The sequence below is a fragment of the Poeciliopsis prolifica genome, unplaced genomic scaffold (assembly GCF_027474105.1).
Source record: "Poeciliopsis prolifica strain line A6 unplaced genomic scaffold, Auburn_PproV2 SCAFFOLD003, whole genome shotgun sequence".
NCBI classification, from domain to species: Eukaryota; Metazoa; Chordata; class Actinopteri; order Cyprinodontiformes; family Poeciliidae; genus Poeciliopsis; species Poeciliopsis prolifica.
In genome coordinates, this window is record NW_026562378.1 from 14,104,715 (window position 1) to 14,121,316 (window position 16,602).

The 16,602-nt window shown below is 41.3% G+C and overlaps 1 protein-coding gene across 3 annotated transcripts in view; it reads right to left on the minus strand.

Annotated features, from left to right (window-relative positions):
• The window catches only part of bsnb (bassoon (presynaptic cytomatrix protein) b), an 83,926-nt gene that overhangs the window by 4,207 nt on the left and 63,117 nt on the right, over positions 1-16,602 (minus strand). For 2 of the 3 annotated variants that reach the window (XM_055027214.1, XM_055027212.1), the window contains exons 5-12: positions 8,957-15,232; positions 5,069-7,145; positions 3,870-4,711; positions 3,295-3,406; positions 2,259-2,408; positions 2,080-2,135; positions 1,135-1,247; positions 618-752 (exon numbers count right to left, since the gene is read on the minus strand). In XM_055027214.1, the coding sequence (XP_054883189.1) occupies positions 2,095-2,135; positions 2,259-2,408; positions 3,295-3,406; positions 3,870-4,711; positions 5,069-7,145; positions 8,957-15,232 (9,498 nt within the window). In that variant the 3' untranslated portion in view covers positions 618-752; positions 1,135-1,247; positions 2,080-2,094. Of the gene's footprint in view, positions 1-617; positions 753-1,130; positions 1,248-2,079; positions 2,136-2,258; positions 2,409-3,294; positions 3,407-3,869; positions 4,712-5,068; positions 7,146-8,956; positions 15,233-16,602 lie in introns of all 3 variants that reach the window. The other variant, XM_055027213.1, reaches the window with a different exon arrangement.

The following is a 16,602-nucleotide window of genomic DNA, read 5'->3' on the forward strand; positions in this document are numbered from 1 at the left end:
TATGATTGTTGATTTTAATCTTAATTGACAAAAGTGAAGCCAAATAAGATTCTCAACTGACTCAGCATTGGCTTCATATACAAAATGCACGAGACGTGTTTTGATAAAAGCTAAACACAGAGAATTTGAATTAGCTTTATCTGCACGTCTGCAGCTCTGCTCAGCAGAGCAGAAATTGTTCAATCTACTATGTAATGAATGATGCGTACCATGTGTCATGATTCAAAGAAGCCATGCATTCTCTAGATTGTGCCTTTGCGTGTATTGACATTAAAGCCAAGACGTGTTTAGCTTTCTGAGGCTGATTCCAGCCCGCTTTGCTTGGTCCAGGTTATTGCAGGTGTGCAGAGTGAGACGCTGCTGACTCACTCTCTTCAGGCTTTGGCCTTTCCACTCTGCAGCCAAAGTTCCAAACAGAGCGTAACTTTATTTTCTAGACGTAATATAACTCTAAACTCCTCATAGAAACCATAAAAAAATCTAAGTAAATCTGTGTTGGGGAATGCAGAAATATCTTCATGCACGCTCAGAAACATCTGCAGGTATCTTTTAGCAACTTAACATTGTTGTAATGAGGTCTCAGACATCTCCACAGCTCTTTCAAATCCGCCACTTACTTTCAGGCCTCCTCAGTCCTCCTCTCATATCTTGTAACAGCTTGCTGACAAAGCGATCCCCTTGTTTAATTCACTTCAATCTGGAGCCCGTGTCTGGGGAATTCAGTGCTGACAAGGCATCCTTTGATTCCAGCTCTGTTTGGTAATTTGGGGTGAGGGAAAGGTGCAGAGAGTCACAGTTTTAATGAGTCATCACTTCACCTGAGCCTTCTCATTATGCAGACAAACTATGCTAATCTATGTAAATACACATACGATAAAGCGCTAAGCTCTTAATCCAAATGTCACATGATTTTTTTTATTCTTTTTTTTTGGAGAACCAGATTAAACAACTTAATTTTGATTAAAGGAAAAAAGATAAAAGTATCAATATTCACCATTTTTTTCAGTCCATTGTTCAATTTTGCATAAATTAAATACAATTTTAAATTTGCAAAGTATTTTCTGCAGCATCATGTTTTCACCTGCTTAATGGTATGAGGAACAAAATAAGAATAATAAAAACACCCATACTGACTGATGCATTAAGGATCATTCTTCTTTTTCATGTCGGATTTAAAATATATTTAAGATGGTGTCGTAGGTTTTCCAGCACAAAGAAACCAGTCCATCTTATTGTATTTGTGTTCTCTAAGAGAGAAAAAAACACAGTGAATCAATAAATCAATATATCATTATTCCACATGAATATCACACATTATGTTCACTGCAATGTTTGGCATCTCATAGGAGATTTATGCTTCACTTAATACTTTTTTTTCCAATCACTTGCATGTTTTGTTTTGATACAATAAGAAACATCTATGTAGTTTTTTGAGATTTTATGTGTTGTAGCAACAGAGTACCACATGATTGTAAAATCGGAAGGAAAAGATGGTTTTCAGCATTTTTTACAAAAATAAAAATTTTATGAATGTGTCGTGCATTTAAATTCAGAACACTCTCTCCTGTGTTAATATTTTAGTTTAAGGCTGGACCCAAATGCAAGTAGATCGAGGCAAGAAATAGTTGGCGCAAGTTTTACTGAAAAAATAATACAAGAACTAACAAGGAGATAACAGGGAATACAAGCTTGCTGTTATTGTTTCATCTCAACTATGCTATCGACAAACCTTGGAGGCTTTCATTGAACAGATGAATTTATACTGATGTGAAATCAGACATAAGTGGACTCAAGATCAGTTTCAATGGTACGTTGCACTTTTATTTAAAGGTTTTAGAGTCCAATGCCAGTCACACTTTTTAAATATTCATCTATGACAAAAATAAAAACTACAGTATGCATTTAAGTTTTAACTTTTTCTCTAAATAAAATACATTCAAGTTTGTGGTTATAACATGAGAACATGTTAAGAAGTTCAAGAGGTCTAGAATCTTTTCCAAGGCACTGAAAAAAATCTAAAGGTATTTAAAGTGTACATTGTGATCAACTTGTATGAGAACAAAGCTGCAATGTACTTACTTGCCTCCCAGAACTTCACCAGAATGAGGTGAACTTTTTCCCAAGGCCAGAGAGAGCTGCCAGATTGACAACATAGACTTAGAAGTACATACTTTACAGAACTACGTGCAAAAAAACTTGTGTTTTTGCTCTTGGAATATTAAAAGATTAGTTTTAAAAGTTAAAAGAAATAATCATACCATCTCCCAGTTTTCCTGCCTGCTCGGCTGCCCCTCCCTGCAGGATTTTGGTTAGAACATTTTCCCCTTCAGGACCTGGGGGCTGTCCGGCTGCAGCGCTTCCTATGCCTACAGGCTTGCTACCGATTCCAACAGGAGCTGCCTTGGAGCCTGGAAATATAGCAAAACGATTTCCAACCCTACACTGTGGTTTTAAGTTATGTTAATTTGCTGACACATTAAAGAAAACTAACAAAGAAAAACTGGTGAGCATTTAGGATTTAGTATGCTTTGAAGATGATTAAGCCTTTTTTGCAGCAAACTCAACTTTATTATTGAGAAATGAAGTGGTTTTTTTTAATGTGGTATTGTTCATTATTGCCAGAAATCTTTCCTTTGGAATACAAAGTTTGGCGTCATATAATGGAAGACGTTCTGGAGGTCCTGCAATTCATTAAAATGCAACATTGCAAAAGCAAGTTTACTGCTGTATTATTTAATCTCCCAGTACACCTTCGAAGCAAGCCATATTGATGTGAACTGCAACATTTAAAATGCTAACTGAAGCTTATATAGTCTGAGATGGAGTTCATACATTTTTTTGCAATTTCTCTGAGCACTTGATGGTCTGAGCTTGAGGGAAACCTGCTGCGACTACCACTCTTCGATAGATTTACAACTGCCTTAAACGTACTTCACTCAAATAGTGTTCCAATAACCCTTCTGAGATGGATAAACAGCAGAGCAATGACTATTTTTATGATAGTTGTTGATATCTTTCCTCCTTGCAGTCATGACCTTTCTCTGTAAAATGAATCACGGCAAAAAATATATAAAAGGAATTATTTCAAAAATAACTTTTCTTCTATACATCACCTCAGATCACAGCTGTTTAATAACACACATAAAAAGGATGCATATAAGTGAATATTTTATAAAATTTGAAAGGTAATTTAGAGAGTGCAATAACTAATGACTAATTATCTTGTTGTGTGAAAAAGTATACACAACAAGTAAAACGTCTTTTCTTTGGAAAAAAAGAAGGATTCAACCTTACCGATGCCAGTTAGCGGTGGTGTGGCTACTTTGGTAGGCTGAGGTGGTGCTGTGATTCCTGCTGCAGGTTTCATGCCTGGACTAGGAGCAATAGGGGTGGCATCCATTTTTCCCTGCAGAACGTTAAGTAGACATAAAAATATTTTGGTGTTTTTTTTTTTGTTCTTGAAAATTTGGGATTAGTTAATAATAATATAACAATGTAATTTCTTAAAATAAAAACATGAGTTAGGGTAGAATATACCTACCATAATTAATTTCCAATAAAGATTGCTTTTTTTCTTGTATAACAACAGTGCAAAAAAGTGTACAGAAATATTCACTTCTGGATCTGTTTGTCACAGTAACTGAGGTTTATTTAGTTTTTTGCAACTAAAGTCTCAAAATAAATATTGTTAGTAAACTGTAAAATGAAATGAAAGTGTACATTTAAAAAAAAATACATACTGCCAAATCTAAAACTAAATTTGTTTTCTGCAATGGTCTTAATGTTTTCCAAAGCTGTTTCTGAAAAAAATATCACAACAAAAGAAGCAAATTATTTGATGCAGGTAAAGTAAAACCAGATCTAATTACCACTGTTGCTGGCTGCCCTGCTGCAGACCCCACTCCTGGTTGGCGTCCCTGTGATGCAACTTGTCCAGGTTTGGCATGCTGCTGCTGCTGCTGCTGCTGCTGCTGCTGCTGCTGCGCCGGTCCACTTCCAGTGTTTGTAACTGGTTGGTTACTCTGTGGAGTCTGACCGTGCTGTGGCGGCTGCTGCTGTTGTTGCACACTCTGTTGTTGATGCTGCTGCTGCTGAGCCTGTTGGCTACCATCAAGTTGTTCAGAACCCGAATGTCTTCCAGTCTGCCCCTGACCCCCTGATCGTTGCTGCCCTGTGTTGCCCTGGGGTGGCTGCTGGTTCTGTGGCTTAGAAGGGTCTTGTCTCCTGCCCGTTGTGCGGTCACCTTGAGCTCTCTGACTCCGTCCCCCAGAGCCATGGTGATGACCAGAGAATGGCTCACGAGAGAAGTCTCCTGAGTTGCGTGGGCTATCATGGGCAGACCGAGAGTCTGTAGCACTCCTTCTTTGAGTGGATGAGGAGGTCCTGCTATCAGTGCGACCAGATGGGTCTTTGGGGTGTGTCCTGGAAGAGCGTGAAGACTTGGGGTCCTCTGATGTGTGACGAGAGGAACTGTGTCTGCCAGAGCTGCTGCCATGATGTCGGTGGTCCCGTGACGAAGAGGAAGGGTGACGCTGGTTGTACTCATCCTGTTGACTATATTCCTCTGGAGGCTCATCATAGTCGTGGTAAGTATGTTTACTGCGTCTTCCTGTGGAAGAGTGACCTCCGCTCCCATGATGTCTTGAGCGATCAGAGCGGGCATCCCGTGGTTTCTCAAACCAATCAGTCTCCTCTTGACCCAAATGATAGGCTTTTTGAAAAGCAATACACATATTATCAATTAATTGCTTTAATATGGGGTCTGGAGTAGCATGCAGATTCATGTGGAAGTGAGAAAACATGCTCCACAGCCCAGAGCCATGCAGATTCCAACAAAAAATTTAAATATAAAAACAGAAAAAAAGCAGACCACAACTCACCAAAAACTTAAAAGCCATGCACGCAAAACTTATGTTCAAAATATTTTGGCTTTCCATATGAATAAGACAACAAAGAGACAAGAGAACAAAAAAACTGAGTTCTCCTTCAGAGTTCACATGCAGTCTTTTCATCACACCTGAAGGGTGATAAAAAAAAATCACAGAAGAATTAATTCAGCACCAGTTACCTTCGCTATCAGAAACAGCACAGTGCATGTCGTCTACGAGATAAGGATCATCTGGTTTATAGACGTGACTTCTGGGAAGGTCCTTCTTGTGGTGATCTTGCACATCTGGCAACGAATGGCTGGAACCATACTGGTTTCTCACATCGTGGGCCTCTGACATTGCAGAACTTCTTCCCATACCTACGGGCTTCCCTACAGGACTAAGTGGGCTCTCCTCTTCTGAATTCTGAGTTCGCATTGGTGGGCGTCCACTGCGGCTACTTCGGTGAGATCGCTCCATAGCATCTCTCTCATAGGATTTGCTGCGGTGGCCTGTTGTGTCTCTGGAGGAAATCTTATCCATACCATAACCTGTAGATCTTGACCTCCCGGAGCTGTACATACGGTCATCCTCTTCAAGACCCTCATGACTCGTGGCATAATATTTTTGTTGATCATATGCATTTTTCTTCATGCCGTAGGTGACATCATCTTGAAGCTTCTTAGATCTTGACCCTACTGGACAGGTGCCTGCAGTTGATGTTGTCATTGTGTAAGAAGCAAGGTCTGACTCCACGTCCCTAGCTTCCTCAATAGGTGAGAATTTAGAAATCTTCTGCTCCATTCCCTGTTTTCTGTGCTTACTTCGTTTAGAGGAGACTACAGCAGGAGCAAGATTTTTGGAGGAAATTTTGTGGCCACCAGAGCGAGAAGAATGCTTATAGTCATCATAGTAGTAAGATGAGCCTCCACTCACTGTGGTGCTGGTTCGACTGTCAACTGTGCTTTGGTAACCAGCTGAACCTGTAGGTCTTCCATAAGCATCAACAGGCTCCTCATATCCAGTTGCTCGTGCAGAGCCATTCTCACTACGATACCGCCCTCCCACAGGATGACCAAGAGCATCAGTGGGCTGACCAGTGTTGTCTTTTGTCAACTCACTGATGTCATCAATCATCACATAATTCCTTGGAATATTCTGCTCTAGGTTGGATGTGTAAAGACCATCTGAAGTGTATGCAGAGGTGGGACTGTCCACAGAGTGAGTTAGTCCAGGCTCAGGGGGGCGATATTGTCCATATGCATTACTATAAGCTGGTCCAAAGTTGGTATCTGGAGCAGAAGTGGCCACTGAAACTGCTGGGTTGTTAATAACTTCATAATTTGTAGGGAGTTTTTGTTCAAGTTCAGCCAAAGAAGTTTGCCTCGGTCTTTGATGTACAGTAAGAATTTCTGCTTGCGGCTGGTAGGTGAGTCCAGGCTGGTAAGAACTGTGACTAGGATAAGGAAGGCTCTGTCCTGGCATAGGCTGACCAGGTGAATGAAAGCCCTGGTGACCATGCTGCTGCATGGTGAAGTCAGTTTGATAGGACGATTGGCCATACATGCGGGAGGAATAAGTTCCCTGGTTCTGGTACCCAGGGACTGTTGGAGGATGAGGCTGGAATGTTCCAGGCTGAGGTGCAGAAGATGAAGGGTATTGAGGAGTTTGGAAACCTATTGGCTGGTAAGTAGAACTAGGCTGATGTGTAGATGGTTGAGTTTGAGGGTATGGATAGGGCATATAAGATGAGGTTGAGGGATACTGGGATGTTGCATTGAGATCATTAGTAAACTGACTGAGTGGTGCAGTACTAGGTCTTGTGAGTAAACCATTACCATCATATGTTCCAGTTCCCGCACCCATCCTGAGGTTATTAAGCTCACTGTCTGACATGTAGTCTCGAGGATCACCCATACATCGCAGATATGCTAACTCTCTCCTCTCCCTCTCCTTCACCATGGTCTCCTTACGCTGAGTGATGCCCAGCTCCAAATACCGTAGCTTGGCATCAATCTCTTTTTCTTCTTCCTCCAGTTCAGCCTGCTGTTTGCGTAGCTTTGATGACTCTTGCTCCACTGCTTTTAATTCGCTTAACAGACCTGCCTTGGTGACTCCTTGGGCTGGTCTTGGAAGCACCCTCTGAGGCATGCCAGGGGAGCTGTACATTTGTGCTGGAGTAACAATGGGGAGCGGAGCTTCCTCTGGAGGGGGGCTGGGAAGAGTCCTCTTTACTTTCCTCATCAGAGCGTTCTGCTGCTGCTGCAGGGAGGCCATCTGCCATGAGAGCCAGACACACAACAGCAAACACTCAGCTACAAACAACAATGCATTTATGTAAATTTCTTACTATTTAACTGATAATTGGAGAGGGCCAGCACTCTTTGTATCTCAAAAACAAATAAAATTCAGTCTGCAGGGTTGTCAAAAATACTTGCTGTTAAATGTCCAATGCATCAATATTTCTAATACAGAATAAGATTAAATGACTCTGCAGTGCTTTTAATTTATATCCGCTGAATTTTGGCTTAATTGTAAATGTAAATCAGTTGATTTCACATTTAAAAGTAAAACCAAATTCAATAACAATAATGTAATATATTCTATAAAGCTAATTGTCCTATAAATATAAGCTATTTCAATGATACTACATTTGAGCAATTTGGAAAGTGTTAATTGAGGCCCAAGAAATCTAACAAATTAACAGGTATATGGCAATAAGAAAAAAAATAATCTTCCTAAGATTCAATTCTATCGGTTAATTCCCCCTCTGGTCTCATGATTAAATTTCCTTAATATTTAGTCTGCTACAGAAATATTTGAAATCTGCATGCAGGCAAGAATTAATCAAACAATCAATATAAAAATATAATAATCCAAAAGAAATATATGGTATTGTATTACTTACAAAATATCAATTTTAGGTAGATCCATGATGATTTTATCAAGCATTCTCCATATGAGCCTTGTATAAAATACTGAGAGTCCAGATTGTAAGTACAAATGTGAAGACTAATTTCGGTCTAAGTGCAAAGCAGTATTAATTGACTTTGCCCAGCTGCTAACAATCGCACAGAGAGCAAAGCAGCACCAGGATTTCTTCACGTTGTGTGTCCTCTTGGCAGCACTTTAGGGGTTTTCCAGATATAGAAGGCACTGCATGAACACAGTGTGTGAGAGTGAAACAGACTGAGAAAGTATAGGGGGAAGATGAGGGAGGAGACACAGCAGAGAGGCTTTAACGGCATTGCCAGATGCTCATGTGAGAACATTCTGTTTCCTCCTTTCTTATATGCCAGATTTGGTATGATTACATTAATGAATTTATATGAAGTAAAATGCCGATTAAGCTGTATGTTTGCCCATTTATCTTTACATAGTTAAATTGTAAGGATAAATTTACAGAGTACTGTACCCTATGTGAAGATGGGTTATTCATATGCCATATTCCTATTTTTTTAATGCTACTTTCACAAACTAGAATGTCTTTTAAAGCAGTTTTATAGGACGGAACATCACAAAGCGGGGGGAAATTCGAAAGTGAAAGAAAAGTTACATTTGCTGTTTATTGTGTTGCAAATGAAATGCACAGTATTTAGCTTAATTTATCAAATTTGTTTAGCTTACTGGTCTTTTCTAATGAAATACATTAAAGTTGTAGGTCATAATGGGACAAAATGTGGAAAGGGGTGAGTTCTTGACATATACCAACAGCTATTTATGTATTAGGTCCTTAACATCTTTCTGTTCTGCAATAAATCTGAATATAAATCTTAATGTAACTCAACCAATAAAAAAATAACCATTTGTATATACATAATTCTAAAACAGGAGTCTTCAAATCCAGGTCTTGAGGCCCAGTGTTTGCAACTTTTAGATGCATTTCTGATTCAACACACCTCAGTCAAATGACTGAATTACCTACTCAGGATGCAGTCAATCTGTCCAGGATCCTGCTAATGACCTGAGTATTTGACTCTGGTGAAACACATCTAAAACCTTCAGGACACCTACCCGAGAGGCCTGGATTTGAGGATCCCTGTTCTGGAATATCTACTTCTTGTCAGACAAAAAATGTTATACTGTACCTGGCTACTGGACAGCACTTGATGATAGGGGGAGAACCGATTCTTTGTGGGATCCTCTGATGTTGGGCTGAGAGGTTTAGGATCCGACATAGAGCGTTGCACACTTTTAATGGGCCTTGGCAGCGTCTGATGGCGTTGTGGAGATTCAGCAGTAAAGGATTTCTGCTGGGGTGTAACATGGGCCTTGTTAAGCTTCTCCTGAGAGGCAAAAGTTGTCTCCAACATCCGATGAGGAGACAATGGAGAAACTGGGGAGTACAGTACTTGGGGAGATTTTGGGGGTTGGCGAGATGACTCATTTTGTTGATGATGATAGCCTATTTCCAGAGGATCTGGTTTCCTCCTTTCAAACTTAGCTACTCCTTGGAGTCTGGGAGAGGCTGTGTCAGATGTATTTCCACCTACTATATGGAGACTTGTTGAATATGGGCTAATAGTTGTAGGGACACTTAGTTGAGGGGCAACTACTCCCTGAGAATGTGATTCTGGTTCTGTCTGACATGCTAAACTCTCACCTTTGTGAGTTCTTTCTGGAGCTGCTATGTAATGCAATAGATCAACTTTTGAGGTCTCTGCCATAGTAATGTGGATTGCAGGTGAAACTCTGCCAAGTAGGTCTGACTCTGTTTGACATGATGAGTCATTAGTGGTCTGAATAGCTATACTTGCTGAAATTACCTTGGAAGAACCATCAGATTTCGCCTCACCACTAGATTCAGAGTGCTTGGACACACGTGATCGCCTGCGCCTTACTGGTTGTTGGTCCCATTCTCCCTGATCTTCCTCATCGGTTTGTACACTGCAGTCTGCAATTCGTCTTGTTCTCCTACGCCTATTCATGTATCTTTCTTCACCATCCTCATCATCTGTTTGCACACAGCTGTCTGTAATTCTTTTGACAGAGTCCTCCTCTGAACCATCCCTCAACCGAGGCATGGAATTCTGCTTTTTCATAATCTTAGAATCACCCTGCTTGTCACTGCTTCTCAAAGACATTTCAGAGGTGGAGCTATGAATGGGTCGAGCAGCCACTACTGCTTGGACAACTTGTCCATCCTGCCAAAATTGCACACTCTGCCCATCTTGCTGAAGGACTCTACCAGTCTGATCACAGATTATAAATCCTTGAGGGGCCCCTGCTCCAACAACTACTCCTTGGATGGCACTCTGGGCTGATGTTGCTGCAGCCACTGCTGCAGCTGATGCAGCAGCCACCTCAGCAGCTGCAGCAGCTGCTGCTGCTTCAACTGCTGCTGTTTTTTGCCTTTTCTGCTCCTCCAATTGCTGCTGAAGTTGCTGCTGCAGGGTCTGAATTTGCTCAAGCTGCATTCTTTGCTGGGCCAACTGCTCTCTTTGCATTATAAGTTGTGTCTCCCTCTCGGCTTGCTGTTGTTGTAGGACTTGCTGTTTTATTGTCTGCAGTTCTTGGATCTCACGTTGAACGAGAAGTTGTTCTTTTTCTCTGTGACGCTGAAGCTCCAAACGATCTCTCTCTAGCTCCTCTTGCAGGCGCAACTGCCTGAGCTTTTCTAATTCAACCCGTTCTCTCTCTAGCTGCAGCAGTTGTTCTTGTTGCTGATTGAGTTTCTCATCTTCCTTGTTCTTTTGTGCATCAATGGGAGGGGACAGTTTGGAGCTTGATGCCTGTGTAGTTTCAGCTTGTGTCTGTCCCTGAGAGAGAACTACTGGTTGAGGCTGACTGGCGGGTTGTGTTTGAGGTTGGGTTTGAGTCAAAGATAAAGGTTCTGTCTGTGCAGGTAATTGATGCCGCTGCATTTGAGCCTGTACTTGTTGGGCAGATGAAGGTTGGCCTTGAACTTGAGAGAGAGATGCAATACTTTGTGAAGTAAATTGAGATCTGTCTATTTGTTGTTCTGATGTGGTTTGTATACCAGCTCCAGGTACGTTTTGTGTTCCTGAGTGCGCTGCAGGTGGTGTTGGGGAAATGGTGGAAGCTGTTGGTCCAGATATTGTTGTTGACAGCTTCCCAAGGTATACTGGAATGTCTTGGTGAGAGCTGCTTATTACAACAGCACTTCCTGTTTGTGTGACAGACAAAGAATACTGGTTTGGAGAAGAATAGGAATATGCTCCTTGTGTGGAAAGAGGCATTCTGGGAGTCATTTGAGGCAACCTGGTAAGACTAGCCAAAGGTACAGCAGTTACACCTGTAGGGTAGGGTCTGTAAATTCCTCGGGGCATTGGACGAATTACTGGCGCAGGCTGTGTAGTAATTGGTAAGGTGGAAGCTATGGGAGTGTTTATGGTGGAATATATCATGCCATCACCACCTCTCATAGCAGTAGGATATAGGGCTCGTATACTTGCTTGCCTCGCATTGATTAAATTTGTTAAGGCTTGGCCATTCACAGCTTGTCTACTATCTGGACCATAAAGCAAATTTGCCCTTATTGATGCTAGGCTTTGTTGAAGATTTAATCTGGCTAAAGGCCCACCTCTTCCAGCACCATATGCTGCCAATTCAGGGTTATTTCCAAAACGGCTTCCAAACTGGTCGACAGTGTTAAGGGCTGCACACATGCGACTTATCTCCCTAGCAGTAGTTGCACTGTACTGAGCCAGATTGGAATCCTGTGAGGCTGGAAGATCACGTGAAGCACTGGTGTAATCAGAGTTGATATTTGACATAGAGCCATACCGACGAAGGGGTAATGAAGGGCCAGTAAAATCTCCCTGATGACGCAAATCTGTGTAAGATCCATACTGTGCTCCCATGCCAAGGTATCCACCATCATAACCTTGATTCATACTGCTGAGATCTACAGCCAGTCCTCCCTGGAGAGGATTCTGATAGAACCCAGAATCACTCATCGAAGGCAGATTAGTGTCAGACATAGAAGGCTGTAATCTCCCTGCAATGGCTATAGCTGGTGGATATAGTTTGTGTTCATCAGGTAGTCCTTGTGTAATTTGAGGCTGGAGTTGTGGCAGTCTTTGCTGGCTAACACTGAATTGGGGAGGCTGAGGAGGGTGGGCTGCTTGAGACATTTCGGTGGTGGGACTTTTATCTGAGGACACTGTAGCCGGCTTCTGAGAGAATGTCCCTGAACAGGTACCAGCAAAGGGCAATTTGTAAACAACATCACAACATGCCACTTGGTTTTCTTGTTTAAGCTGTCCAGTTAGATCCAAAACCTGAGGGGGAGGAGGTGGTGGTACAGGGGGATTCTCTTCTCGTTTTACCAGCTGAGTCACTGTGCCACTTTTGGATGTGTTATTCTCATCAAGTTGCACCATCATAACATGGGGTTTTCCTGTTGACAAGTTTACAACAGTTGGCTTATTTTTTAGCTCTAAGGCAACTCCGCCATACATTTCGAGGGGTACATTAGAAGTAAGGGCCACAGATGCTGATGGTGGAGCGAGAGGAGACACTCTAGAAATGGCATTAGCAGTCACTACAGGCTGACCAGTGCTTGTCTGGCTCACTACAAGGTCTTTTTTTATCAGCAGTGGCTGTACCTGATTGGCTAAATTATAACGAGCAAAAGAAGACTGCTGTTGGTGCTGCTGAAGCTGCTGTTCAAGAAGCTGTTGCTGCTGCAGGAGCTTCTGCTGTTGTAACTGCAGTTGCTGTTGTTGTATGCCAAGATTTTCCAGACAGGCATCAATTTTGGGTATAGTTGGATCAGTAATTGGGACTTTGCTTTGGGTTAAACAAACAGCTGATCCAACACCCTGACCCAGATCCACACGGTTCTGCAATGGGTCTCCATATATGACAGGTTGTTTGGGTTGAGACATGAAGGTTGACACAGCAACTGTGACGCTTACTGTTGTTGGAGTTGAAACAGAAACATGTGGTTGCTCTTGTGCATTGAGGTTCATAATAAGAGGCTGCACTGCTGTGTGTCTACTCGATGACTGCTCTGCTCCTACTGAATATCTTCTCGTGTCAGAAGCAAGTGATGTTAGATCCATTCCTTGATCTGTCATAATAATTGGAGCTGGTTTCATTGGAGCTCTCAGATCTACAACATTTGTGCTTTGCTGTATTTGACTTTGTCCAACAACCTTTGAAGCACGAGTTTGTGTACTTGTAGCCCCTGCACTGATACCAACATTTACTTTTTCAATATTGTGCCCCATCTGTGAAGAATGTTTCAGCTGCTGAGAGGAATGCATTTGAGGTGATGTTGGCGAATTTGCTGAAAGGGGCTGAGAGCTATATAAGGTTTTACAACTGCCCTCTGTTGGTGATGATAAGGGGGAAGTGGATGAGTTTACAGTAATTGGCTTGGCAGGGCTTGACTTTTCAGAGCCTAGTGTTATGACCATCACAGGTGAATCTTGAGATGACTGCTGTCGTACAAGACGAGGTGACATTGTTCTTTGAGCTCCAGTATGGGATACTGGAGCTGTTGTTGTTCCAGAAGGCAAAGATGGTAGCTGCCTGCCACTACCACTAGTGGCTCGAACAGATGGTGAATGTGTTGGACTTTTTGTTGGAGAAGTAGTGGGTGAAACTGGAGGGCTAGGTCCTTTGAACATTGAAAAGACTTTGGAAGTCAAAGATGATGATCCAGGGTCAGGTGTTGCTTGTGTTGACCTCTGGGGCGCCGCTCTGTTGCCAACAGGCCCTGCATTTCCTGCCTGCCGAGCTGAGGCTGCCTGACTACTTTGAGCTTTGGTAGTGGCAACTCCAACAACTCCTTCAATTTTGGCACTCTGTGTCATCATTCTGTTTTGTGTTTCTTTTGATAAATGCTGTGCAGCATGCATGCTTCCTGATGTGGAGAAGGACATGGGTGCAGTTACTTGAGTTGGGCTAGAGCCAGGGGTTAGAGAGGTTCCAGCATCAAGATGATGGCCACTGTCTGGCTGAGAGGCACCTTTTTGACCCTGCTTCTGTATGAGTTGTGCTTTCCTCATCATCTCTTCATATACCTCTTCTGCACTTTTCAAGGTTTTATCAGATGGCAACGTTGCTGATGTCTTCTCTGTTGGTGAATAGAGTGATGTGTAGGTTGGAAGATTAAATTCATTTCCTGATTTGTAAAGCTTTCCACCTATCATTTCAAAACCTTCTGCTTCTGAGTCCATAGAAGGTGAGTATTCAGAACATGATGATCTATGAAGCTCCTCCATCTCTGCAGCCTGTCTAAGCTCTTCTGTTGGTGATGCATCCTCAATAGGGGAAAGATTACTGGGGGGAGTTTTGGATCGTTCTCTGCGCCTTTGTGCCCGAAGTTCTTCTTTATCTCTTTTTGTTTTCCGAGCAGTACTTCGAATCCTCTGTTGCTCCAGATCTCTCATCTGCTCCTGTTCTCTTAGTAGTTCTTCTTCTTCTCTGAGCTCATCCTCCTCAGAGGAGTCTTCAATTGTAGGGAGAAGAGGCCCATGAGACCGATGTCGTGCTTTCCTTTGCTGCTTTGCCTCTTCAAGTCGTGCTCTTCTACTAGGACTGCTGTCACTGTCATCCTCCATAGATGATACCGATGTGGGTGATGTTCCAGAAGTGTAGCTGGGAGTGGTGGCTGGTAGGGTGGATGAATAATCACCCTTAGATCGCTCCTCTGGTGAACCAGTCAGACTTTCCATTTCGAGTTCTGGCTCTCGAAGGTCATGTTCATTACTGAGCTCAATGTCTCGGTTGTAGCTGTTGGTATTATTCAACTCAATCGTTTTAAAACGCCGAAGTCCTCCAGCCATAACAACATCTTCCTCTTCATTTGCCTTGTAAGCACCCTCAGATACTTTTTTGTCTTCTTCAAAACTATTAGACTGATGAGAGAGTCGCCTTCTCTCTTTGCCCGACTCTCCACTGGTTTTATGAGTCTTCTTGGTTTTCTGGTTTCCATATTCTTCTAATTCTTCTTCATCAGCACTCATCTCCATTATCTGCCTCCTCATGTATTCTTCATCTGTTAAGTCTTTATGGGACTTCTTTTGTCTTATTGGCAATGGCGAAAGACCACTTTCACTGCTGTCTTCCACATAATCATGGCGAAGTTTACAACTGAGTTCATCTTCTGATTCATCCCTTCCTGCTTCTTCATCAGGATTGTAGTCTCGTTCTTGCCCCACAGAAAGTGAATGCGGTCTATGCTTTGGGTCTGAGGCAGTCTTTGATTCGAGCAGAGGTTTCATAGAGCTCTCTAATTTGTTGATGTCTGAAGGGATGGAAGCACCTCTTTCATTAAGCTTGATTCCCTCTTCCCGGATCTGACCTGTAATCTCCCCTTGTGAGCTGGAAATCCCATCTGAAGAGTATCCAGTGTCACTTAAGCTCTGCGTACTTGATTTACTGGAGTCCTAAAGAAAGAGAGAAAATAGGGACGTTAAAATCTACAAAAGGCCTTCATAAATATTCATAAAAGGTACATTACAAGTTTCACTGCACATTTCATGTCACACTATTTCATCCAGTCATCAGTATTGACATTTTTATGCATATTGTCAGGTGATTATAGGTAACACAATTTATTTGCTATTATTACAGATGAAATAGTCTCTAATAGTAAAATATTAGAGAATAATTACATTGGAAATAACTAACAAGGTATTTTAACACTTTAGGATAAAATGAACCCAAATATTTACTTTTGTAACATTTAAGCTAAAAAAAACACGAACAAATGATATTAAATTATTTTTTAATATAATTTAATATCATTGTAACCTTCAATGTACAATTAGGATAATATTCTATTAATTCGGATTGATTTTATCCTACAGTGTGTTGTGCACACAGATGGAAAAATTGACACTGACCGAGAGTGAATATAACAAACAGTCAGACATACAAACATCTACAGACAAATGTCATTTGGTTACATGCTTGTTTGCCATCTTTGTCGCATTCTCTATTGCATTCTTCGACCCATTGAAGAATAAAGAACATGCTCAGAATGCTTATAATGTCATCACAAAGTGTCACATTACACAAAAGCTTGTGATTTGTTTAACAAATAAAAGAACAAAAAGCTTTTCAAAAACAAAATGAAGAAATGGGTAAGTGGACAAGAAATGAAAATTAGCCTTTAAAAAACTAAAAGTACAAAAAAGCAGATGGTTGATTGTAATTATGACTTTAAAAAAAGATTGTAATAATGAGAAAGTTAGAATGTCCAAGACATCTGCATTAGTGAGATTTTGTTTGGATAAAAGTATGAATTATATTATGAGACACTAAAACATCTGATTATTACTATTTATGGATATGGCCAATATTAAAAGTAACTAAACAATTGGTCATTAAATAAGAATGGATACACTTTGGCTATTATAAATCTAAAGGCCATAAACATATTGAATGTTCCTTTTTGGTCAAGTTATGAAGATTTATAGCATTTTTCACCATATGTACGCATACCAAGTTTTTCATTTTCACCATGTGACTGCAATCCATTACAGTTATCGAATCAATGTATCAATAATGTATAAAAATTTTCAACAACTTAACAGAGAATGCCTTTATTTGGATCTCAAAATTCAAGATTAAAAACTTGTGAGGACAAAACCAAAGAGCATGCAAGATACTTTTGAATTGTGGATTTGGGCCTCCATTTGAGGAGTTGTGAGAAATACTAATAATTCATCCTACTGCCATTTCAAAACATTGCCAGAATAAAGCGTTTCAGACACACTGATAAATTGGTGCATGATTTCTTTTCTGAAGGTTA